The 26394-nt window shown below is 39.7% G+C and overlaps 1 protein-coding gene across 3 annotated transcripts; it reads left to right on the top strand.

The window, feature by feature from the left end:
- The first annotated feature begins 14 nt into the window (after positions 1–14).
- Positions 15–25781, top strand: ACTR2 (actin related protein 2). Of its 3 annotated transcripts, none has more exons than XM_075413318.1 (10): positions 15–96; positions 6942–7052; positions 10598–10612; positions 12598–12813; positions 16953–17025; positions 19360–19496; positions 20278–20427; positions 21123–21268; positions 21679–21811; positions 23015–25781. In XM_075413318.1, exons 3-10 carry the CDS (start codon positions 10610–10612, stop codon positions 23183–23185), a joined length of 1029 nt encoding a protein of 342 aa, XP_075269433.1. In that variant the 5' UTR covers positions 15–96; positions 6942–7052; positions 10598–10609; the 3' UTR covers positions 23186–25781. The 3 variants fall into 3 exon arrangements, with proteins under 3 accessions (XP_075269433.1, XP_075269431.1, XP_075269432.1); XM_075413316.1 differs by lacking the exon at positions 15–96 and adding an exon at positions 644–765; XM_075413317.1 differs by lacking the exons at positions 15–96; positions 10598–10612 and adding an exon at positions 644–765.
- The last annotated feature ends 613 nt before the right edge of the window (positions 25782–26394 follow it).

Here is a 26394-nt window from a genome sequence, read left to right as displayed (position 1 = left end):
GAAGCAGAAAATGGGGGTTTGTTCCCGACTTCTCGAGTCTCATGGCAGTCAGCGGGATTTTGGGCAACGCAGGAAAAGAATAGCGGGCCATCAGAGGTATTTATTCTTTCCTTTATTTGGAGCCCACCGGACAAATGCAAACGGTGCGCCGAGCAGACGCGGGCAAAGCCTCCCGGCTAAAAGCTCTCCTGGGGCGCCGAGCCGCCAAGCAACGCCCCGTCCCTGCCAAACAGCCCCTCCAGGGCCGCCGAACGCCGCTCGGTGCGGGGGGAGCCGGCGGACGAACCCGCCGGGCAGGGGAGGGCGTGAGGCGGGGAGGGCCGCGGCCGCCCCGGGTACCCCGCGCTGGCAGAGGAAGGGTCCGGCCGGTCGGCCGGCACGGCAGCGCGAGGCGCCGCACCCGGCCCACCGCGGGTGAAAGGCGAAAATAATAACAAAAATAACTAAATGCGGCCTTTTGGCTGGGTGCCGGTCCGCTCTCCCGCAGGGACAGGGCAGGCGGCGGGGAGCGGGGCCGCCGCCATAGCAACGGGGGCGGACGGGGCGGGAGGCGGGGGGAGGGGGGCGTCTCGGCGCTGATTGGGCGGTGGCGGGCGCTGACGGCTTCCGGCGTGTGTGTGCGTGCGCGCGCGCGCGGGCGGGGGGGGACCCGGCGGCGGCGGTTGGGGCGGCGGCGGCGGCCGGGCCTGTGTCGGTGCTGGGCGGCGGCGCGCAGGGATGGACACGCTGGGCAGGAAGGTGGTGGTGTGCGACAACGGCACCGGGGTGAGTCGCTCTGGCCCCTCGACGGGGCGGGGGGGGGAAAGGGAAGGGGAAGCAGGGCGACTCCCACCCCCCCACCCCGACCCGGCCCGGCTTCCTGCCGGCACGCCCGCGGGCCGCGCCCGGCCTGCCGCCGCCGCTACCGGGCCCGGCCGCCGCCCCCCGGCGCCAGGGCGCTGCCCGGGGCCGACGAGGCCCGCGCCGCCCTCCCCCAGCCCCCGCCGGCGGGCGGGAATGAATGGGTGGGGGGAGCTCGGCGGCGGGGAGGCGCCGGTGCTGGCCCCCTTTGCCGGTTGCTGGCTCGGTTTCTGCACCGGCTGGGCGAGGCCTGCCCCCGGGGGTCTGCGGCGCCGTGTCTGGTGCGCAGGGGGGGGTGGGCTCTGCCCTGCCCCCCCCCCCCAAACCCCGGCATTTTGCTGCTTTGCCGTGAATCCCGTCTTTCTCCGCATCACCCGAGCGAGTCGCTCTCTAGCAACGGGCGTTTAACCAAAAATACTGATTTTTTAAAAATTCTGAATGAGCGCATTATACGCTGAGCAGCCAAGGATGTGACCTTTGTATGCGGGATTATTAGTTTTAGGGATTTCTCTTTTTTATTTTCTTTTTTTTTTAGCTACTGGTTAAAATGGAGTGCCATCCTTTCCTGCATACCTTCCTGATCTGACACATACTCAAAATTGGCATTTTTTTAATCAAGGGAGCCCCGAAGGTTTTCTCCCCATCCTTTCACCTCTTCCGCCCTCCTTGAGCGTGCAGGCTCCCATTAGAAATTCATCCCTTTGTCAGTGGCACGCAGGCTTTGAGGCGCTGCGACAGGAAGTGAAAAAGATACCATTTTAAAGCAAATGGAGATGATGCTATAGGTGGATATTTCCCCGTGGTAATGTTGTTCAGAAATCTAGGGTATCACCCGGGAAAGAACCATTATGTGGAGAGTTAACAAAGCTGACAGCTTGTTCTCTTGAATAGCAATAAAAAAAAGGAAGTGATTTTATATATATATATATATATATATATATATATAAATAAATAAACACTTGGAATAAAGAAGAATTTTTTTTTTCCAAAGCCCAAGAGGGAATAGTTGAGACAAAGGGTGTTAGAGATTCAGCATCCTGAATTAGATGGTTTCCAATTAGCATCTGAAATGATTAGAACGGTTCAGGAGGAAGAACATCGTATTTGTCAGTTCTAGGGTTTGACAGTTCTGATGTCTTTTCATTTTTCCTTTCATTTTCTAGAAAAAATTGTCTTTAGTAGGGCTGGGGTCTGGAACCTTTGGGCACTTTTTACGTTATTGTGTAGAAAAAAGAAAGAGGAAAAGAAGACATTTACCATTTTCTTCCAAAGGGAGGTGGAAGGTTTTTTGCTGGTGTTTGGGTTTTTATAATTGTTTAATACTGTTATTGTAAGGACCATATAAAAAAAAATGTTCAGAGCTTCATCCTTGAGTGTGGTCCTTTCATAGCAACAAATCATTGAGTTGTAAAATGTTTAGTATTATCGGCAGTGACAGCAGCGTTGTGCTTTGGCCGGTCTCAGCAAGGTGGCAAGGGGTAGAAGCCGTTACTTTTACCCAATTTCCCAGGCTGGGTTTGCAACACAGAGTTTGTACAGTGTAACGTATCTGGATGTGCTTTTAAATCAAGAGACGTCTTGGAATGGTATGTTTTTTTCTTCTGTGAGTTGTACCAGCAGGGTATAAATAACAGCAGAAGGTGCCTTAATAGTGCCGTTGTGGTGCCGAGAGGAGGGGCCTGTGTCACTTCAGCTTGTGTTGCTCTGGGTTGTGTTTGGCCTCTACGAAAGCATCCACAGCCCGTGGATGGAAGTACCCTGGCTACAGAGTTCGTTGTGTGGGAGAGCAAAGTGTCAAGAAATAATTGTTAATTGAATAAGCTCAGAATATTTAGGTTGATTGGGATAATTAAACTGGAAGAAAATTCCATTCAGTAAATCTTTCGAGCCTCAAGTGAGTACTGAGTTTGTCAAGTAGTCCTTTATTGTCAAACCAGTATTTTTATAATAATTCTTCTGTGTGTCAAACAAGAGATGCTTTATGTCAGAGTGATTTCTGATACATTGTGATATGTCATACTTAAAGCCATGACTGAAATTAAGTCTCTTGCCAAGTGCCAGAAATATTAGGTAAAAATGGAGGATATCTTTAGGAAAATCAGATGCTATTTTAACTTCAGGTTTGTCTTTGAAATTGACTGTTCTTGTTATGCTGCAGTAGGACTTTTAATGTATCTGGCTGCAGCCAGTCTTTGGGGAAGAGGTGACTAGAAGGAAGTTCTTGCAACACGTAGTGTAGCAAAGAGGCAGGCAATGGCATCTTAAAGGTCCAGCGCTTTAGAGGTAGGTGTTCTCATTGGTGCAGGGCAAATGGTAAGTTACGCAGTGGTCTGTAAAATGGCTCTAGTTGTGTTTAGGGTTTTTGTTTGAGTTGCATCAATGGAAACAATCAAGTACAGACACCTGATAAGAATATTAATATTCATCTTAAAACTTGTCACGTGACCTGCTAATGAGCTTCCTCATTCTTCTTGTTTGAAAGAATACTTATACATACAAGTTCTTACTGTTTGATGACTCAGTAGGAAGTGAAAGAGTCCGTATAAACCACAGTGAAATGGAGAAGAAACTATATATGGTAAAACTTCTTGCATACGTAGCCTTGCACACAGACAAGCTAAGCAGCTGTTCTTAAAACATTCTGAATGTATAGCAAATGCATGCAAAAATGAATGATGATGAACTCTTGGCTTCCTTACAAAGATGTGTAAATTCACTGAGTGTTGGTGTTATTGTTCAAGATATGGTACTGAAATTATTTGATAATTGTTTCAAGGGGTGTGCATGACAAGGGAGGGAAGAGAAACAAGTGTACTATACTTAAATTTTATTAGAAGGTTTCAAATTGAGAGTGGAAAGAACAGTGAGTATTTAATGTCAGGAAAAGAGAAGCTGATGATATTCCAAACTACTGCAGTTCATAAAGTTTAATTGAAGATTTTGGAGGATCTTCTGTGAGGAAGGGAGAGGTATCTGATGTTTCTTGTACCCCTTCAAAAATCTAAAACTGTTCAAGATCTATTAGACGGGTATGTTTGTGTGTGTTAGGTGCTTTTACCTGTTGGTAGTTTTACCAAGTCTGTTTTTTCAGCCATAATTTCCAATCTTACATGATCACGAACCTACCGAACCAGCTGAATCTGCAATATCTGAGAATACTGCGGTGGGGAAGCTGATGTACAAGGCTGAGTTGTTCCCGTCTTCACCAATTTTCGTGTAGCCGGGGGGGGGGGAAATATAGATTTCAAATTTGAAGGGGAAGAGACAGAGCTAAAATTTTGCCCCATCTATCTACTGTTAAGTTTAGCAGACTTTGTACAAATGTCATTTTTAAGGTTCTCTGTTCTGGCCTGAAAGAGGTAGGGAACAGACTGTTAATGTCCAAGCTTAACCTTGCTAATTGTAGTTCACATAGATTAAATCTGGTTTTGTTTGTATTTTAGGCTGGTTGGAGTAATGACAATCTGCTTTTAAATTCTAGGGTTTATTAATTGCCAGCATTGCGAACTACCTGGGAAGGTGTGTCAAGGCTTCAATGCGGAAAGGGGCTGGAAGTTACTGTTCAAATAGTAAGAATAGTATTTTTGTAGGTTGGCATTTTCTAGGTCAGCATAGTTGTATGTGATTTTTGAGAGGTATTTTTCAGGTTGGCCAAGAGGCACTTACTGATTCTGTGCAGTAGTCATTTTGGGTTGCTTATCTCAGTGATTGCTATCTAAACCTCAGGGTTTATTTGCCCAGTTGGCAGAATTTAAAAGTGTGGGTAGTGGAGCTTCTTGAGGGGTACTCCAGAAGCCTGAGTTGTAAAGATTCTTTTAGATCTGACTGGTCCTGTTACTTCTGTTCACCAACACAGTTGGTGACGACTGGTAGGGAAGTTGCTTCATGCTGGGGGAAAGAACAGGAGGAAAAGCCGTGAGTGAGTATGTGGGTGTAAAGGTGCATGGGCTACTTGGAGGTGCTTGTGGTTGTATTTGGAACAACTTATGAAACCCTCAGCTGGGCAAGGCGTCGTGTAGGCTATTTCTGTAGAACTTCCTTCTAGCTTGACTGGGTCCTGCACAATGAAATTTGTAACAAGCATACATAAATATTGGAGTAGCAACAAAAACTGTGTGATTGCACTGAATGCGATAATTTGCCAAGTCTGAAAGGGAGCTTATTTTTTTCAGTAATTTGGACACTGTTATTTGGACTCAGGTCAGTCCTTCAAAATATCTCATATGTTTCTTCTGGTATAAAACTTCTGGTAAATTCTTCTGGTGTATTCAGGCAGCGTGATCCAAAAATGCTTGTGGCTGCTCTTTGCTTTTTCATAGCAGCACTGCATTCTTGAATACACAGATAAGATCTATATAACTCCTAGGTACTTCTGGCCTTAGTGTAAGCAAAAGAGTTGATAAGCACTTGCCTTTTCAGAGAACATGGAATGTCGTAGAATGAGCGAAATGAGTTTTATGCACAGTGTCATTCTTCAGGTATTCCAAACAGCTCTGCAGTTGGAGACAGCAAGCACTGAATAAGTGAAAGAAATTAGGGTCACAAAAAGCAAAAAAAAAAAAATCCCTCCTGTATTAGCCCAACTTTAATTAAAATATCTCTTGGCTCTTTCCATAACTGGCTTTATAAATTTCTTTCCAAAACATGCCCTTTTTACTGTCATGAGTAATTTAGAGCAATAGAAGATGACTTTCCATGTTACCGTTCGTGTAATGGCAGACTTCCCCTCAGCTGCAATTAGCTGTATTCTTTGCTGTGATAATTGTTTCAGTGGCACTCTTCAGACCTCATGTCAGAAAACTCAGTGAACGTCTTGGAAATGCTAGCAGATGGATTTTAATACAACCTGATATGGATAATTAAGCTTTGGGACAGGGTCCCAAGGAGGCTGTGAATAGTCTGTCCTTGCAGGCATCCAACACCCAACTGGTCCAAGCCCTAAGCAACCTGGTCTGAATTCAGTGTCGACTGCTTTGAGCCCAGTGTTGGACAAGACAGCTCCTGAGGTTCCCTCCAACCTGAATGATCCCGTGATGCTACTGCTGTTACACCTAGATGAGTAATTTTGCAGATGAAAATGCGTAATGTTTAGTTTGGGACTACAGGATTTTGTTCTGGCATGCTGATACAGCTCAGTTCGCAAAGTATACATCAAAAAAAGAGAAGCCTGCTGTATGTGAACTGCACGCAGAACATCAGAGTATGATGAATGAACAAGTAGGATAGCTGAAGAGCGTAATTTGCCGATCCCCATTAGCTAAAATTGTAACTTCTTGCTGGCACATTTAAAGTTCTTGTTTTACAATTGAGCTTCCTCTAGTGACTATATGTTCTTTTTATGCTGGGTTAATCCTCGCTGTTTTCTTAGTGCCTTTACTACCTTGGGACCCAGTGGTATAAAGCTTCCTTTCATACATATTTGGGTAGCACTCTTTCAGAGTAACCTGTTCGACGTGAACTACCATCAGCTGAGGTTTTGGTTGTGCTGTTGGTTTTAGAAGTGCTTACTGCAAACTCAGATCTTTATCCTTAAAAGAAACCCTGGAAATTATGAAGCTCTGAGAAATCCATCTGAATTGCACAGACTATCTGCTGGTTCACTGTTAAACACTTTTTATAACAGCATAATAGCTGAATTCACAAGACTGTTTTTTTTCTGGTGTGTATTTTGTTATGCTACTGTGTGCTTTAATTGGAGAGGCAATTTAATTTGGTCTCGTTGGGTACTTATTATAAGGTGATCTCTTACAAGATGATGGGCTTCAGGTTGCTAGAGAAGTTTGTTATGGAGTGGCAGGAAATGCACATTCAAACACTGGACTCTTTTACACCTCTCGATGTACCTTAGTCCTTTTAATACTGTTTCACAAAAATCTGACAGTCTTGATTCAGAAAACATTCTGGAAAAAACTTGAATACAGTTTTACAAATCTACACATGATGTGATATGTGTAAAATTGATTTGAAAGTGTAAATCCAGTTGGTTTCCAGTGGGACACATCCTCTTACACTTGGGCTTTCAATTTTTATACCCCAAACCAGGTTTATGTTGGTAAACAAAAGTAATGGATATTCTAATAAAATCATTTATTCCTTTTCAGTTTGTGAAATGTGGCTATGCAGGCTCAAATTTTCCGGAGCACATTTTTCCAGCTTTGGTTGGAAGACCTATTATAAGATCTACTGCTAAAGTGGGAAACATTGAAATCAAGGTACGGTTTTTTTTCATTATTATTCCTTTCTGACAGATAAAAATATTTAGGGTAGCTTTTGACTTGTGTAATGTTTGGAAATGCTTTTTCCTTAATTGGCCTTTATGCTATTTCAGTGTCTTTTGATTAATTTACTGTATTGGGTTTTATCCTGTCACAAACTACGAAGTTATTAAGAGGGTAATCTAAACCACTGCAGGCCTGCAGATAGTACAACTGAGGAGGCAGCAGGTAGGGCTGAAGTGGTTCTGGGCAAAATGGGGCTTCAAATGGCAATGTGTAGATGATGTCAAGATTCGAAGGCAGAAATCAGACAGAGGTGGTTGATGTTTGTCACCAAGCTGTACTATGAGATTCTGAGACAATGTTGAAGAACTGTTGAAGCTTCCAGGTCTTTGTATACTGTTTGATTTCTGCTTACAGCTGATCATCTGTGATCTTGTATGAGATGTTTTAATCTTGGTTGTGTTTGCATTTCGTTGTTTTTATTGGTTTGGTTTTGTTTTCTTTTTGCTGTTGATAGATGTAGTACTCAACAACCAGTTAGGGATGGAGAGACTATGTTCAGGCTACTTTGTCTTGGGATGTTATTCCAAGCTTGGAATGGGGGGAGAACAACTGTTTGAGAATCTTTTTCTGAAGTCTGGGGAGCTATCATTTCTCACTTTATTTTGTAATTACAGAGTAATGCTCTCCAATGTTAGTAGTTGCTTCTTCAGTACAGGTTTCAGTAAAAGTCTTGGCCCTGCTGTGGTCGCAGCGTTCCTTCTTGCTTCTAGCCGCGCATTCTCAGCTTGCTCTGGTCATAGCGCTTGTGCAGTCGTGTGGTGAGCCACTTTAGTGAGCTGATTGAGCTGAAAAAGAGTGATTTCTTTGTCAGGTGAAGTTTGAACTCCCTCACTGTACAATTGTGCAAGCCCCACTTTGAGAACAAGGGAGAAGCAGGAGGCAATGCAGAACTGTAGAAGGCCTCACTTAGGCCAGTGAAGGTCAAGCAGAACTACACATACACAGGCTTTTGATTTTGCTTTCCGTGTTGCTTTTGAGCAGCAGCTTAGTAAAAGGGAAGGAAAAAAACCCCCACAAAACCTGTCCAGTCTTGTTCCTCATTTTCAGGACCTTATGGGCAACAAGGAGAACTTCAGTTATCTGATTGTTGCTGCTGCCTATAAAAAGTTAGTAGCATCAGCAGAAGGCCATACTAGGAAGTCAAGAGGATGAAAGACACCAGACCTTTCCAAAATGCACCTTTTTTTTTTTTTTCTGATATTTGCAATACCACTTACCTTGTGTCAGCTAGGACAATTTTGTTGAAAGTATGAAAATCTTTCACAGTAGGTAGGAGTTCTTGTAAGGAGAGAGAAAATGTCTTTCTCTTGCAAGACTTGGGGAGAGGTGTTTCTTCAGGTATCTGCTTGAACTTCACGTGACAATTTCTTCAGGGAGGTCCTGGTAAAGTTTTATGAAAGTTATGCAGTGATTTACAAGTCTTTAGTCCACAAAAAATTCTTTTGCATGAAATCTCATAGTTGAAGTCATGTTTTCTTTCCAGCTGATCTGATAAAGCCTGTCCTGCCAGTTTTGGTATCCTCTGATTATCTGATAACTTAGTTTAATATCATTATAGATGACAGTGTTGAGTTGGAAATACAGGAGATCGATGTGGGTAGCTGCTATAAGATGAGTGCAAAAGAACCAGTAAACTATAATTTTCCATGCATTGCCTGTCTTGTGCTGGGGCACGGATCACATGGGTGTTTTTAGAGAGTATAAACTGTGTCTAGATTCTTCCTAGAAGTTTTATAGCATTTGCCTATAATAGCTTGTCACTTTCTTAAGGAAACAGTGTATCAAGAGAAGAAACCCCTGCTGCAGATACTATGGGTATCCCAGCAGGATAATACAGTAGGAAGACTTGTTAAGGGCGAGTCCTGTTTTTCTTTGAGATTCTTGCAGATTTCTGAAAAAAATGTATTTTAGCAGACGAGTTTTATGCCAAAATTGAATTCTAGCCATTCACTGCAAGTTCTTACAGGATAAGTTTAAAACTGAGTAAAGGAAACTGGCAAGAAGATTTATCAGTTTAACTTTTCAAAACTATTCAGAAAAGCCGTCATTCCTGTGAAATTCAAAAACTCTATGAACAGAGTCTGGAAGCTGATCGAAACAGTTGTTATCATCCATCTATTGAGTTACCAATTTCAAGTTGCTTTGTCCATGTTTTTCTTCTGGATTCTCATTTCACCCAGCAGTAGGGATATAGCTTTTTCTCCTAGTCCGAGTCCCCAGTTCAGGACATAAACACAAAGTTCAAGTTCAGTTGTTACTGGGATTGTTTTGCTTAAAATTACAGCCTTAAAACCCTAAAACTGGAACCATAGATGCTGCTCTCGGCTTTTACTGACTTAACTAATCTTTGAAGCAGGTTTGGTGTTTAATAGCCTTCTTAGGAAGGCAGGACTGATGAGTAGCTTTGGCTAGTTAAAGCAATGAGAATTTTAGGGCAGATCGGACCTGCTGAGCCATAGTCCACATCCTGCAGTTCTGCTCTGTTTCTGCCAAAGACAGCCCGGAGATGGTCATTCTCCAGATGTGAAGTGAGGAAGACTCTGACCACACTCTGACCAGCCTCTGGTACTGCCTGTGCAAAGGCAGCTGCCAGAAACTCTACGCACTTTTCTTCTGACACAATTTGCAGAATAAGTAGATTTGCGCTGATGGCACTGATGGTTATCCTATGGCTTTTGACAGTTCAGGTGACTCAAATTTAATCGAAGGAAGGAAAATCTCAGTAATCATGAAAATGGCTTTAGTATAATTTTGGACAATGTTTGTACATATATACTTAAAATTTCTCATAGTGCTTTCCAGCTGCTTTAATTATCTTGCTACCTCTGTAGCTTGCTATAGGGAAAGAGCTTTAAGACACTGCTCTTAATACCGCACTTCATAATTGTGTATTTCCATTCTGGGAGTCGATGCCATAATTTAAGTAAATTATCTCTTATTTGATTCTTTTTGGGTATTTTTTCCATGATGTAAGAACAGATTAGTCTGCTTATAGGTGAATGCTTTTATGTTACAGTTTTCAGTTCTTGGGTATTTAAAGCAGGATATTTAAAATAAAATTTAAATTTAGCGTTTGTCAGAGCTGATTATGGTCAAATGCCTTGTGCAGAGTCTTGTTCATAGAAACACTTTGCCCAGGATAAAACTCCAATGTTACAGAATATTTATGCACAGAATCCTATTTATGAGAAACAGGCAGACATACTGATCTTGTTGGCAACGTAAGATGCATAAACATGACATGCCAGTGACGTGTAGCAATAGCTTCCTTTAATGAGATATTTTAATCTGAGATCCTGAGAATGCTAGCTTGGCCCTAACTAACCTATATCAGATCATTTCCCACTGTACATGGATCTCTTTTCAGCCTATTTCTACTACTGTGTGCTTAAAATAATTTGAGAATTTCATTTAGGCCTTTTCTGACTTTCTTGCTTCTACCTTCTTTCTTCACCTTTCTTGACCTGTTGAAGTAGAATAACAAAAAGATGGTAAGTGAGGTGCCCCTGCGCTGTTTGTTTACCATTTTTGCTTGATGGGAACTAGTAGCTGTTATGTTATTTTTTTGATGCTATTCATTGTTTTGGCTTGTCGTACATTTTACATTTGAATACATACTTATTTTGGACCTTGTTCATTGCTTTGGTTTACTAGCAACTAGTGAGAATATTTTATGTATTGCTTCTAAATGCTACATACCCTGTAGTTGTGCAAGATGTAAGAATAACTCTTAAAGATCAGCATGAGCTCAGCACCTTTAACAGTAGAAATTCTTATATTTAGTGTTACAAACCAAGAGCTTGAAAAAACTTTCAGATTTCAGTTAGGCAAATATTACTGAATACCAAAGTCGTGGAAACATTGAATGTCATGATACGGGTTCCTCTCTGCAAATCCAGTTGTGCTGTCCTCCTTCCTGTTCACCTACCAAGTGTGGATGTTTGGTAGTGTGGTCTTGAGAAGAATTTTTCTGCCCTTTGTTTTAAAAGGATGTGAAAGTTTTGTGTAACTTTCATTGCACGTTTGAATAGCGGCTTTTCCTGGGCTATGTCGTGTTCGGCAGCATAGAGCCTCAAAGAACAAAGCACAAAAAAGGCTTCTGGTTATTCTAAACGGCGGAGTTTCTGTTGTCTGAAATTCTCAGGAATAACGTGTCTGGATGCTGGAGTTTCACTAGGGTACATTTGATCTAAAATGTTAGAGTCTAGACTGCTGTCCTCTGTACAGTGATCTACTGTGTAAGGGCAAACAAACAAAATGCCTTGTCAGGAAGAGGGGTTGAAAGAGGAATGGTTTGATTTAAACTGTTTTCAATTAACTTCCTTTTTATATAGTCAATAGTAATTGTTTAGGCTACTTCATACAAAAGGCATTCTAAACTGGACACTGGATTTCTCATTGGACATCTTTTTTCTCTAGCATTGAATAGTAGGTTGAGAACCCTCTCTTCCAAGTTTTCTGTGCCACAGTAACTGTAAACTGCAGTGGCATATTTTTGTATGAAGCAGCTGGGTTTTTTGCACTGACATGGATATAATACCACTATGGAAACAGTGCTATTGATACCTAGAAATAGAATCTTACAGGCTAAATATGAGCAAGTCAGTTAAGGGTTCTTTAGAAAGTATGGGATATAATAGGAACCGAAGATGAGATGTTACTCTGCATACTTCCTCTGGGAAATACGTGGGAAAGGAGAAGATACGATGCTACTAATTTGAATGTGCAATGTTTGCATAACTAACTTTAATAAACAGATTGCTTAACCACTGTGAAATGACTGTGCAAACTATGCATTAGTTGGTTGTATTAATGTAAGAATGCATTACTGGGGTTTTTGGCTTGGGACTTCTGGCATGGAACAGACAAGGGTACATTTCATATTTAGATATATCTCTTCACACTCTACTGACATAGACAATATGTAAACTATAGTTTCTTTTCATGTCTAGTGTGGAACTTCTAATCTCTTATTTGCTTTTGCTACTGTTCAGTATGCTTATTCACCACTCATTATTCCTTTTTTGGTATTGTGCACAGAAATTTGCAACATGCATGGAAAAATATTCTGCCAATCCCACCTACTACCCTTATGTGCTATTTTGCATCTCAGCCTTTTGAAATTAGTATTTGATAAAAGAATTTTGGTGGTGTCAGTGGAGAAACATCTGCACTTATAAAGGTCTTTGTGGTATCTAGCTGTAGCAGGGTTTATTGATTTGTTTAAGGTTAATTGGAGAATGGAATTAACACAGTTTATTTTGGAAAAGGTTTGGGATGGGTAACAACCAAATTTAAATACTGCATGAAATACATTCTGCTTTTCTCCTAAGTACCTGAAAATGATTCTAAAATGTGGGCGTTGTTTTAGAACACAGTTGGACACAGGCTGGAGCAGTTCACTGTCATTCTTGAGGATTTTGGTTTTTGGAAAACTTTGCAAGCACTGACATGTTTCTGTATTAAAATTTTACAGGATCTCATGGTTGGTGATGAAGCAAGTGAATTACGCTCAATGCTGGAAGTGAATTATCCAATGGAGAATGGCATAGTTCGGAACTGGGACGATATGAAGCACCTCTGGGATTACACATTTGGACCAGAAAAACTTAATATTGACACAAAAAATTGTAAAATACTACTCACAGAACCTCCCATGAATCCAACTAAAAATAGGGAGAAGATTGTGGAGGTATGTCTGTCTAGTAGAAACTGATATATATATTTGTCATTGAAGCATTGCTAAGAGATTTTAACTTCTTGGAACATCTGGTAACTCTCTGAGGCAAAGCAGTTCTCCTGGTTTCTAACCAAAACTCATCTTTAGCCATAGTTATAAAGGCTGCCGTGGTTAAATTCAAACAAGCTGACGTCATTCAGAAGCTCTAAGCAGGCTTCTTTTCTCAAGCCGTATCACCACTAAGACACAGAATTGGAAATACATGTATTCAAGATATATTGATTACTAGCTATTGGATGAATGTTAATTCCTTTAAATGACGTGGATTTCTGTAAGCCAGTAATGCTTCAGAGGTAATTGAGGCTTGAACAAGATGCTGTTTACCAGGTGGGGCAGTGTTGTTGGAGGTGTCCGAGACAAAGGTGTGATGACAACCAATTCACTAGTCTTTGATTAATGCTAGGGATTATCAATGATGGCCTTCTAAGAAGGAAAGCCTGGTTCTTGGATCCTTAATCTCAGAGTGCTGCCCTGGGTAACCTAAACTCCATCCGAACCTTGCATTAATATAGGGTGTCAGATGTACATTGTTTAGCTCTAGTACCATGTGACAAAAGACTCCATGTTGAAGAGCAGTAATATTTGAGGAGAACAAAAAGTGTAGTTTTCCAGGTTTTTTGTTTGTTTTCCTCAAGCATCATAGGTATTTCCAATTAGTGTAAGTAATGTAAGCATTCAGTGTAACAAAAATGGAATTAATGTGTTGTTAGAGTAGCTGATAGGGCAGGAAAACGGAATTCTAAGTCTGAAACCTTATCCATTTGTCAGAACTCTGAATATGAAAGCTTGTGTGTATATATGTGTTTTTCCCAAATCTGTTGCTTAGTCTAATAAGAATTTACCTTTATCATTACCTGCTGGCTTTACTTTTAAGATCCTTTTGTTGTCACAGCTACAGTAGTGCTTTCTGCAATGTGGCAGTGAATATATTTGCGCAAATCTTTTCTTTCAGTGACTTGGGAGCAAGTGAAGTATATAGCAAAGCTGGAAAAACTGAAGTGGAAAAAAATCAAACTGTACAGTCTAAATTCAACACTTCTTAGCATTTGTGGACATTAGGGACCAGTTACCTAAGTATTATGTAATGCAACATTAGTAATACAGTCTATTGTATATCAGTCATTTGTGGTGTGATAGACATAGCAGATTATTCTGGGTGGCCTCCATGTAGCAGGAATGGCTGAACTTCCTGTTCAGGCTTCTTTGCTTTTCAGCTGTCTACAATAGCGTTCTTGTTTCTGTTTTCCTGCTAAACACAAGAGGCTGGGTTTTAGCTATTCTGGGACTGAGTAATTTCATACCATAAATTGAAAAGTCATGTATGGCTTCTGAAGTCTGATAAAATATTTGTATTACTCCATTTGCTTTTTTAAAAACCCCTCCAGAGATTGTAGATACTTAGTTGTGATCCAGAGGATTATGGAGATGTAGAATCCATTTTTGTAAATTTAAATTTGAGTTAAAACAGGAGCTTGTTGTTTCTACTAATATTCTGAGTGGATCACAATGTCATGAAGACTAGCAATATTTAGTTTTTAACTGCAACATATTTATACTCCTTCCATTTTTGCATGGACTCCTCCTTTTCAGGGAGACTAGCCAAGTATGAAATGGAGGACTAAATTAAGATTTTTTTTTTTTTTCCTAAAGTCTGCAATAAATATAATAAAGTCTCTGCATTTTGTGATACAGTGCAGTAGCGTTTTAAAAGAAAAGCTTAGTCATCTGGACCATATCAAGATGATAGATAATTATATACGCCATACTTCATTGTACTTCCAGTAATTCTCTCTCCTCACCCCATCACTCCATCAAACTCAGCTACACAGTAGCAGCAGCAAGTGTCCACAACAGCTATATTGTAAAATATGTATTTTTAAAATGTTGTTTCTTTCATAGCCTGTACAAGACAGTGGTTGCTCCTCAGCTTAACTGAGTGTTTGCCTTTTGTCTGTCTCTGGTTATCTACTGCATTCTCATTCTGTAGTACCCTCAGGAGCAGCCAGACTTTAATGGCGTATCATGTAGCTGTAGAGATAGTCCAGCACAGTCGTTTCTCCTAATCCCAGCCTAGTATTCGTTATCCTTTTTCCCGATTTTTAGTTCTTCCATTTTATGCCCAATTAGAACATCGCTTTGTAGCTAATCCAAAAGCTGCTGCCATGAGAAGAAGAATCTTTTCAGGAGAACATTCTGCTCAGTATTTACATCTAAGATTTGTTAACATATGTGTCCTGTGTCAAGGCATTTTCCATGTCAAATAGAACAGACCTAGATTTCTTGAAATAAAGAATAACACCCCCCCAAAGGCCTGCATGTAGCTTATAAAAGGGTTTTGCAGTGGCTGCTAGGGTTTAGTACAACATGTGAAGGCAGTAACGAAGGCCACTTGAATATTCATTTTGTTGTATGGAGATAAAAACTTAGATTTTTCTTAAACTAGTTTTTAATTTTGTAATCACTCAGGTTGCTTGAAAGACTCATCCATTGGAATAGTGCTGGTTTTAGACAATGACTCGTCAAATGGGGTCTCTTTTTTGAGTTGCTGCCCTTTCAGCAGTTCCTTTTCTGGCAGACACTTCTGCTTCTTGTTTCTGAAGGTATTTCTTATGTGCAAAACTGTGGCCAGTATGGAAGTCATTAGCCAGCCTTGCAATGTCTTGCTTGTTCTTAGCCCACGCACCTGACTACTGTAGTACATATTTTTTTTATATTACCCAGTTCACATTGGGGGTTTATAAAAACCCAACGCGTGATGTTCTCATGGCAGGGTGCTCTGCAGCTTACCCCCTCTGTGTTCCTTTTTGCTTGACTTCTGCTGTACTGCACGCTCACAGCAAATATCCCGAGAAAGGCAGCGTCAGTCTTCCCAGGGGTTTTGTGGTGTGCTCGATACAGCTATGAAATAATTAACTTGACTTTGCAAGGATCAGGTTTTTGATATGGGTCGGCTGTTTAAAATCACGCAATTCTAACAGAGGAGGTTCTTTAAATAGTTCAGAATTCTAAAATTGTCAGGCATCAGCTTTTTTTCTTTAAAAATATTTAGATATCTTTTACTCGAGCTGTAGGAGTACTTAGGATTTAATCAGTTTCTAATCCTAGAAGTTGTGGAAGTCCTCAGGAGGCTGCAGAATAGCAAAAGCAAAACTTCTGTATGCGCTGGAATAATCAGAGTTCATCTGTTTTTCCTGGCAAAGCGTTTTGAGGGGAAAACTGCTGTACAGTATAATTTGTTTACTTGGCCTTTTTTTGTGTTTATAAAGAAGACAAGATCCTATAAACTCTACATCCTTTAATGTTAGACTCTGTTTCTTCACTGAAACTGGTTTAGTGGTTAGGGGAACCTAGTCTACAAGACAGTTACTTTTCATGTTTCAGTAAGAGTTCTGCAAACCTGTGGTTTTCTGTGTGTAGTAACAGAGTTAGTCCTACCTGCACTATTTCAGTTGTAGTGGATTTTGCACTAATTGTGGAAGTTTGTCATCAGTTGTACTTTAAAGAAGGGAAGAAGGTGGCCCAGATGCAGAGAACAACCTGTGATGCTGGGCTTATTCTAGATCCATACACGTAGAAGTCTGTCTGATCTTCACTTGACGTAGTCTGCAGTTGTACGAAGTCTGTAGGGAATGATATGAAGAATAAAAAAAAACCCTGAACTTCATTAGATTTAGAGCATACACCTTTAACAAACATTTCATTCCCAAGCCACGCTTCAGTAATGAAGTAGTTGGCTGCTCTACAAGTACTGCCTCGTAGTAATAAAACTCTTTGGAAATTGGCTTAGTGAAGCTGCAGAAATTGGTGTGTGGGTTTCTCGAATGTATTCACTTCTGTTGCTAAATGGATGCGGAATGTTTCATATGGCTCGTCTTGCATGAACAGGTAAGGTGTAGAACAATGTGCTGCTTACTGCCATAAAGTGAGTAGGTTTCTAATGTTTGTGTAGAATCTGTATGATGAAATTTCTTGTAAAGTGGTTTTGGTTAGTAAAAATACAGAATTCTAGAAATACAGTTTTCAAACATATATGAAATTTCTTTTAAGTATTTGGCCTGTTTTGGACATTAATTTTTGCCTTCATCTTACAGGTTATGTTTGAGACATACCAGTTTTCTGGGGTGTATGTAGCCATTCAGGCTGTTCTGACTTTGTATGCTCAAGGTAGGCAAAGATAACTTAAAACTTGTTTAGTTTATAGATGTGTTGCGGAGCCAAATTTCTACTATGGTGTTAATGGGTCTTAACTCAGTACTGCTGTAAGCAAGCTCAGCTCTATCTTATGGGCTTGCGTTTTGTTTTGAGGAGCTATTGATAAATACCACTGTCGGTGGTGTTTTTGTGGACTGACTGGAGACATGCTTGTAAATGCAAAAGCTTGGTTTATCAAAACTGTCATTGTTTCAGAATGTAGTCATTTAGACTTTGGCATGTTTCCAAGTCTTAATGACATACTTTTGATTTTTCTGATAAAGGAAGAAATTATTACCATAAGTGAATTTCAAGCAGATGACTAGGTGACTCTGCTCTATTTTCTGTCAAAAAAAATATATTGATTTTTTTGCTTTAGATAAACAAGAATAAATGAACCTCAGCTTGAGGAGAAAATTCTGGATTCACTGAATTCAACAGAAATTCTACCATTGACTGCCATCCATCTAGGATTTCAAGAAGTTACTCAAGCACAGGAGTTCTAATAATACGACTCCTTACATCTGTTTACTAGTGGATTAATTGTCACATAGCAGGAAATAAATATCCCTGTCTGTTAACATGTCACTGTAGTTTCAGTGTCCAACAGCAAAAGTGATGGGGTGCTGGAAGAGTAGTTCTGTTATGTAAGTCACTAAAAGTAGTTGAACCAAAACCGCTTTTGCAGACCTGGATATTAATTTTATTTACTGCGATCTGTGCTATTAGTCTTTTCTTTCCCCATCCGTTTTTCTTTGGTTCCTTGTAAGTATTTAATTGACTAATATATATATAGTCTTAAGTTCTGCTGTAATTGTATGTGTATTTTACTGTATAGTGCTCAATTACTTTTTGAATAACAAAATGTAAAACAAACTCACAGCAGGCCACAGTGTTTCTACAAACTGTCATGTAAAAGAAAGTTGGAGACCTTCGAAGATACAAAAACCAAGTGGCACATAAATAGAACGTTTGCTTTTGAAAATAAAAAAAAAGCCCTTTAGAACATCCTACTCATTTATATTACATGAAAGATTAAAGTGGTGGCTAAAATTGCATAGAGAGATGTGCTTTCTTTTTGTTGCTTTTCATTTTGTTGCTGCTGCTAAAACTCTCTTTAGACTAATTGTTGCTTTTACCCAGAGCTCTGTGCTCCTATACCTTTTAAAGGCAAAGGGGCTTATATATCAAAACCTAGTTCTAATTAGGAAATTCTTTGGCAATTCCTCCCAACAGTCTTTGGAGTTAGGTGTAGTCCCTTGTGACTATTTCCTTCCTTACTGCGTGTATCCGATTGCAAGAATTGTTGTGTTTGAATAGTGGCTATTCCAGTTCACTAATAAATCTGAAGAGCTGATCACACAGCTGAACCAGGGGGTGTGTTCCTTGTTCATTTGAGGCAAATAACCAATTTGTTTGCCTTCTATTTACAAAGCCTGAGCAAATTACAGTAGCCAAAGCAATGCACCTTGCTGTTACATATTAAATGTTCCTTCATTATTTGAAGGTACCCCCTTAAAATTTATTTTCTTGCTTTTAGTAGCTTCTGAAAAGCTATAAAAACTGTTTTTGAATCAACTTTCACCATTAATTCCACTTCTTGTTTATTTTGTTGGTGAAGTATTGGAACTTTGTGCACCTTAGAATTTAATGGGTTTAGGGTAAACTTCTCTCTCTGGAGTTAATTTCTCGAGCCTGTGAAAGTGGATCTGATTCAGCCTAACGCAGTTTCTGTGGCAGAAAACTAGGTGTGTACTGTGTAGTCCAAATATTCGCTAGTTTATGAAAGCATTGTTTTGTTTCTTTGAATACCAGCCAAAATCAAGAAGTCCTAATAATTGTAACAAGGTAAACTTGTGGCCTAAATACTTCTAGGTTTCTTCATATTTGAAAAATTAATATAAGGTGGTACATACACAACTGAATCTGAGCAGGAATTTGTGCCCCAACAGCATTTAATGATCTTAGATACTCTCGTTAATTAGAGTGCAATTTAAGATGTCAAAACACAAGATAAAATTGTAAACAGTAGAGTTATAAGCATGTAGGAGAAAGTAAAGGTAATACTTTTAAAAAATGGATGTGAAACACCATTTGTGACTATCAAAACTTTGAGTTTAAAATCCAGCTAAATGGAAATAACTGAATTTTAAATTGTGACTGCTTTTCCCAAAATGATGACTGGGGAAACAAAGGTTGTGTTAAGATTACAATGAAAAATCCTGTCTTAAACTCACTATTATTAGCACCTTCATAAACAGAGCAGAATAAAAGTTGTACTTTTTTTTTTTCCCCACATTCTTTCAGGTTTGTTGACTGGTGTTGTTGTGGACTCTGGAGATGGTGTAACTCATATTTGCCCAGTTTATGAAGGTTTCTCTCTCCCTCATCTCACCAGACGGTTAGATATCGCTGGGAGGGATATCACTAGGTACCTCATTAAGGTAAGCTGGAAAGAATTTTTAAGGTTGAGGCTGGTATCTGTGGTACATCGGTTCAACTTAAAATCCCTTGATAGCAAGAAATCACTGTATGTTTTCTCTTTGTTATTCATATGTTAATTACATAAAGAACTCCCGTATTCTCTGTTTTGCTTCAGTCTATCCTTACTACGTTTCATGTGTATCATTCAGAGACTCCACGTTTGCTTGGTGGCAGTGTTGTAGGAAGGTATTTTATTTCATATTTGGGAAGGAAAAACTCAAAAGTTGTCTTTCTCGATACATAAAATGAAAACAAAATTGTGTTCTATCAGTTCTACTCATCTATTTTCAGAATTACTTTTTCTTACAGTGTGGAAAATAGTGTAGTGATTCTTCCCTGATTATTAAATAAGACAGTATGTTTTATAGACTGTTTGTTTGATTTGTTTTTTTTAAATATAAGCAACATTCTGGATGGACAATTCTTATGATTAAACTGAAATACTGGAGTGTTCTGAAGTCCTAAATATAAGAATTATTTTGGTTGTCTTTCACTTGTCTTTGCAACAGTTATTCTGAAAGTTGTAATGATGAAGAAAATTTCCTACTTGGAGTAATGCTGCTGTTATTCTGCTTTTCTGGTAATAATGGATACACCGTGACAGATTTGACTCAATACTAAATTTGCGGTTATAAAAGGGAGGTGAACTTTTTAAGATACGTGCTTGAATGTACCCATCTACTGATAAAGAGATGTAGACTGTTCCCCTCATTTACTGCTAACCTAGTACATTCCTTCTAGCTCCTCTTACTGCGAGGGTATGCTTTCAACCATTCTGCTGATTTTGAGACTGTTCGCATGATCAAGGAAAAGCTATGTTATGTGGGATACAACATTGAACAGGAGCAGAAGCTGGCATTAGAGACCACAGTACTAGTTGAATCCTACACGGTGAGTGTTTTGAGACAGCTTTTCTTGTCCTAAACTTCATAGGTTTAAATTCAGATAGCATTTAGCGTTGATTCCTTCTAAATTTTTCTTGGTGGTGGCTTACTTCCCAGACATAGGAGCCTGTAGCATTAGATTACTTGGTTCTGGGAAAACTTTTTAAAGCTTTTTCTTGTCAGATTTTCCATAAGACTTTGTACTCATTTTTTGTCACTGTAGATCCTTGAAATTTGAAGTGCAGGAACTTGTAGAGAAAATGAACTTACTCTAGCATGTCACATTGTTTCAGCTTCATCCATCTAGTAGTGACACATATGAGACTGATACCTGGTGGCAAGAATGGTAAACTTGCTCGTAGTGGAAAATTCCTGTGATCTCACACAGAAGAAAAGAACTTGCAGGAAAGCATTACTCTTGCTGTAAGATCATCTTTTAAATTGATATTAGGAGATGTATTGCAAGGAAATGTTTGGTACATCAGTATTGATGTATCTGGTGCCTGATGTTTCTAAGCAAATTGGATAATGATTGAAGAATGTGTATCTTTCAGTAGTGCTGAATGACTTCTTGCAGTGGTGACAATTATCAACAATTTCCTGGTTTAAAACACTAGGGGACAATGCAGGTCATTTCCTCTTGGTTTGTTTAGTATCCAAGTGGCGAAAAGTAGTCTATAAATGGTGTTTTTTCTTGACTAGCTCCCAGATGGCAGGATTATCAAAGTCGGTGGAGAACGGTTTGAGGCACCAGAGGCTCTCTTCCAGCCTCACTTAATCAATGTAGAGGGGGTTGGTGTGGCTGAATTGCTGTTTAACACCATCCAGGCCGCTGACATTGATACTAGGTAAGAGCAAAACACTTAAAATCTTCTGGCAGGGTGCAGGGGTGACACGAGAACTGCATTCAAACAGAATAACATCTTTTGCTTTAGACACTGACATGTGCGCTGCTGGGGGAGGGCGTATGCTGGGAGTGGGGCTCAGTCTGAGATGTTGCAGTTTGACGAGTTGTATGGAAACTTGACTATTTTGCTATGAATGAGTAAGGATAAAATCTTCAAAGCATAATTTTTTTTTAACTGCTGCTTTCTGGGATGCTTGGAAAAGCATGAGCAAGTCTGCCAAACTCGTGCAAAATCTGTCTTTGTGTAGTGGCCTTTTTTTAGATTTGTATTTACTGCCCTGTATGTACGGGTGCCTACTTGCATGACAGAGTGTACTATAAGACACTAGAAAGACTACTTTCTTTGATCAGGTCTGAATTCTACAAGCACATTGTGCTGTCTGGAGGGTCCACCATGTACCCCGGGCTGCCTTCGCGACTGGAGCGGGAACTTAAACAGCTCTACCTGGAACGAGTTCTGAAAGGAGATGTGGAAAAACTCTCGGTAGGTACCGAGTCGCTGCTGTATTTGGATGGGGTCGAGGTTTATCCGGAATCCCCACTAGAGGGAACCAAGCAGTCAGAAATGACAGAAGCTGCGGGAGGCCCTCTGTGGAACTCGCAAAACTGCTGCCTCTGGGTTCTTCACACCCGTGCGTTTCCTGTAGGTGACTTGTGTGTCTCTACTTGCAATAAAGCCACCTTGTAGTCCGTGCTAATAGCAAGTAATTCCTCAAGTCTTGGGTTAGTTTGAATGTGAAATGGGCTGTTACATGCTAGGGCACAACTTGTCATGTAGGTTTAATGAAGCTAATGATTTTTTGTGCCTGACAGTCATCATTGAGCATTTTTTTATCTGTGAAAGTTTTGGTTCATGCTATAAGTAAAATACTTGGAAGTAAGAGGCTAGAGTTCTCGCACACCTTCAAGTAGAATAAATTTCCCTTGTTCATTGGTCACTGTAATAAGGAGACAACAGCCACGCACATGTTACAGAGGTAACACTGCATTGTAGTGAGGAGATATTACAGAGAGTAATAGTTCCTCTGAGTGGAGTGTCTGATGTTGAACTGAACTTCCCTAGTTCTTCGTACAGTGTTCTCTAAAGATGTTTTGGAGCTATATGGAATGACTCAATTGTACAGAATGTTTTAAGTCTAAGACAGTATTTTGCACATAGCTTTGTACTCATTTTTGCTCTTGAAGACAGAGCTTTAGCATTGAAGAATTTAAGGGAATATTAAGTAGTTAAGCTGGTCTAGGTTGTGTAAATTTAAAATCTGCTCCATCTGTCCTTCTAAAACTTGGTATAATTCTAAAATTGTTTTGTGATTTGACGATCTGGTGACTCCTGATAATTTTAGCCATCGAAGCTTAGGAAGTATTTCACTCTTTACCGTGTTCATGAAATGCAAAAGTATGATCTTTAATTTTGTATTCTGAGTCCTGGGCTTTTTGTGGATACACTGAAAGTATAATTTTGGGGGAAGTGTCAATAGCTGTCTCTAATTTCCAGTGCAAAGCAGTTATTTTACTTCGGTTGCGCAAGCTGGAAGCTCATGCCGAGTGCCCTGTGCTAGCATTTCAGTTTTTTGGTTGCATTTTTCTTACTAAATGGTTTCCATTTCATTGTTCTGCTGAAAAGCACGATTTTATTTTGAAAGGCTTTGTTTCAAGAATCCTAGTAAGTTTCTTTCCTTTTTCTTAGAAATTTAAGATCCGAATTGAAGATCCACCTCGTCGAAAGCACATGGTGTTTTTGGGTGGTGCGGTTCTAGCAGACATCATGAAAGACAAAGACAACTTCTGGATGACCCGACAAGAATACCAAGAAAAGGGAGTACGTGTGCTGGAGAAGCTTGGTGTGACTGTTCGATAAATCCCAAAGCTTGTTCCCATCACATGTCTAAAGCTTTTTTTCTTTCATTGCCAATCTCTGAACTCACTCAGCTACATGCTATGGAAAGGCCTGTCTGTGGTCTTTTGACCCAAAGGTCAGGTTTTGTTCTGGTTTCTTGGGGTAGCTTTTGTTAAATGTTTCTTAATGTGGCTAAATTTGACTATTAAATTTGACCACTTCCCTGCAAACAAAACAGAGCAAGAGCAGCCTGTCTACTTCATTATTCCTTCCCAGTAGGCAATTGGGTAATTCTGGTAGGCTTTTTCTTCTGGGTTTATTGCTGTAGTACTGCTAGCTTTTGTCTCTAGTTCACAAGGAATTGTGTGCCTTTTTTAGCATAAGAAAACCTTTATACAGGAGTTTTTGCTATTGGATCATTGTGGTGGTTACCTTTGCATCTTTTTGCCTCTCTCTACAGTAAGATTATTTTTTTTCTCTCCTGCAATTAGGAATTTTGATTAAACATTGTTAGAACCTAGTTTAACTAGCTGGAATGGCTTTAATACACTGTTTCGATGTAATGTGGTTCCATATGCACTGCTGCCTAAACTGGCTTCTGAGGTGGTTTATCCTTAAAGGTGGTGGTGGGGCTTTCATACTGTATTTCTCTAAGTAGGCATGTACACAGTTGCCACAAACGGAGAAACACCTGATATACTGGCAAATGTAAATTTGTGGCCTTAGGTGTCTTTTTCTGGAGGGAAGAGACAGGACACACAGGAGCTGTGTTGCTTTTCTGTTAATGGACAGCTGGGGGTCAGTCTGACCAAAAATGCCTCTTTTTATAGCTAAATTTTGGTACTGTGTTGTCTCAGCATAGGAAGCAAGAATGTTAAATTAGCTGTTCTGTAGCTGTTGAGAACCTTAGATATGCTGAGACAGGAGCCTCTAAACTGGAGAGATTTAATACTTTCAGAAATGCTTGTGGAAACTGTAACTATAGATATTAAAACCCCCAGAACTGAGTTTTAAAAGTCTGATGTTTTAAGTGCTTGGATGTATATCGGAAGCACTTCCATTAAACTTTACAAGTATATTAACCTAGTGCCAAGTAGTTCCTGCAAATGAATATTTCAATGACCAGTGTTTATTGCAGCAAGCACATATTTATAAACAACCACTGGCAATAGGTTATGAAGAATGACCTATATTTGTTCCAGTTAAAAATAACATTGCAATATGAGATGTCCTTGGTTGGTAAATATCCACAATTCATTTTGTCCAGTCCTGATTTTTGATACGTAACGTGGGATGGGGAAAGAAGTGAAAACCCGTGATGAAAGTGCTGTTTCCAGAAAGTACATTAAAGCTGAGTTGTTCTGAAAAATAGAAGTTGTCACTAGTAATTATCAGCCATCTTCTCTGAGTATAGTTGCCTGTATTTTCTTCCTGGAAGGCTGGTAACTGTCTTTACAATAAAATCTGCCTTACATAAAGCACAGCAAAAACTGCTTGCATACAAATGCCGGTTAGACTTCATTCTACTTTGCTTTTCATGGAGCTATTATATCACTCCTTACTGGTTTTCCAAGCCTACTGTAACATTTGAGCATAAGGAAGTTAAAATCTGCTTTTGACTTCCAAACATTGGAATGTACAAGATACGCTTTCATATACTTGCCATTTGTCTACATCTTTACATTAATAATTGACCCCAGCAACATGGAAATATTAAACTCCCTTGGATTCTTAAAATTTGCTTTTTCTAAATTGAGCGAACAGCTTCCCTTTCAGCTGAGCGAGCAAAACAGGCAGAAACTATGTCTGCATTTCTTTAATAAGACAGTCGCTATAATATTGCTAGTAATGACCATTTAATTTTAGGTGGGTGGGGTTTTTTGCAGCTATATTTACTCTTAACTTGAACAATATGAATTTACAGGCATGCCGGTCATGCCTCAGTGCATGCACTTAAGCAGTTACTAGATTTTTGGGGACATGAATGTAAGGGGTACTCTGAATTCCTATAGTCTTCTGAACATTTAATACACAAGATTTAAAAATGCTGTGAGCTTGCTTTAGAGCTATGATTTCTCATGTGACTGTCTCTGGGCTTTTTGGACAGTGTTGAGAATCATGGAAATAAACCAAAGAATGTCTTAAAAACCTTTTTTGAATGACAATCTGTCGTGATTTTTTTTTTTTTTCAAATCTAGGTCTTGACCCTGCAACCCGTTTTCTAAACCGTCTTCTCCCCTGTTCATTGGCTTTGGTTAGGTATGTGCCTGTTTGAGTAAAGGTTTTGGAATCTGGCCCTTTCAGTAGAGAACTTCACAGCACCATGAGTAATAAATGTCAGTTGATTGTGCAGAATCTTGGGTTTCCATGGAAACCATGTATATATAAAAAAAAAGGCAACTAGCATTTCAAATTACAGCTATTGTGGATTCAGAAGAATGCATACATAATCCAAATACTGAATGGGGTGTTCCAGTTGTGCTCAGTGTGGTTCTCCATGTGTGTGTTTGCACACACAACAGTGTATGTGTGTGTTCTCTTAGCTGACAGCTTCAATATTGCTATGAAAGCGATCTGGTTTTAAAGTTTTGGGTTTGGTTTTTTTTTTTTTTTTTTTGAAGACCAAATAACTTGAGTTGTATTTGCAGTATGCTTCAGCTCCTATAAAATTAGAATAGAAGATGCTGCATCAGTTGTAAGTTTTTTGGGAACATCCTATTTTTAATATTAAGCTGCTTCAAACCCCTCCTCCCTTTCCCCCCCTCCGTGTTCTAGGATGTTAACCGATGTAACACAAACAGCTTTTTATACAGTTCTGAATAATGTTAACACACAACACTGGTTGAGACCACAAATGGAAATAAACATCTATTTAAATTGACAGGTCTTCAATACAAAAATAAAATCAGATTTTTTCAAAGTAGATTATGTTTGCTTTGTTTCCTTTGGGAAATCGCAGTTCTGTCAGTTTTTCTCTAACTTAACTTCCACCACAAAACTATCATGAGCTGCTTATGCTGAGGAAATCTGACATGACAAAATAACACATTCCCTATTGATTGCTGTTGTAAAATGAGAAAAGTACCCCTGCTCCATTCTCTAGCCAAGACTCTACTCCCTTCATCCTAGTTTCCTCAAAAAGAAAATAAAATCCTTATCTTTGGACAGGAATCTTCTCGTTCAAGCTCTGTGCTTGGTACTGCAAAATGTGAAGAGCCCTCAATTTGTAT

This window comes from Opisthocomus hoazin, chromosome 2 (genome assembly GCF_030867145.1).
Source record: "Opisthocomus hoazin isolate bOpiHoa1 chromosome 2, bOpiHoa1.hap1, whole genome shotgun sequence".
NCBI classification, from domain to species: Eukaryota; Metazoa; Chordata; class Aves; order Opisthocomiformes; family Opisthocomidae; genus Opisthocomus; species Opisthocomus hoazin.
This window is presented reverse-complemented; position numbering and strand designations above follow the sequence as displayed.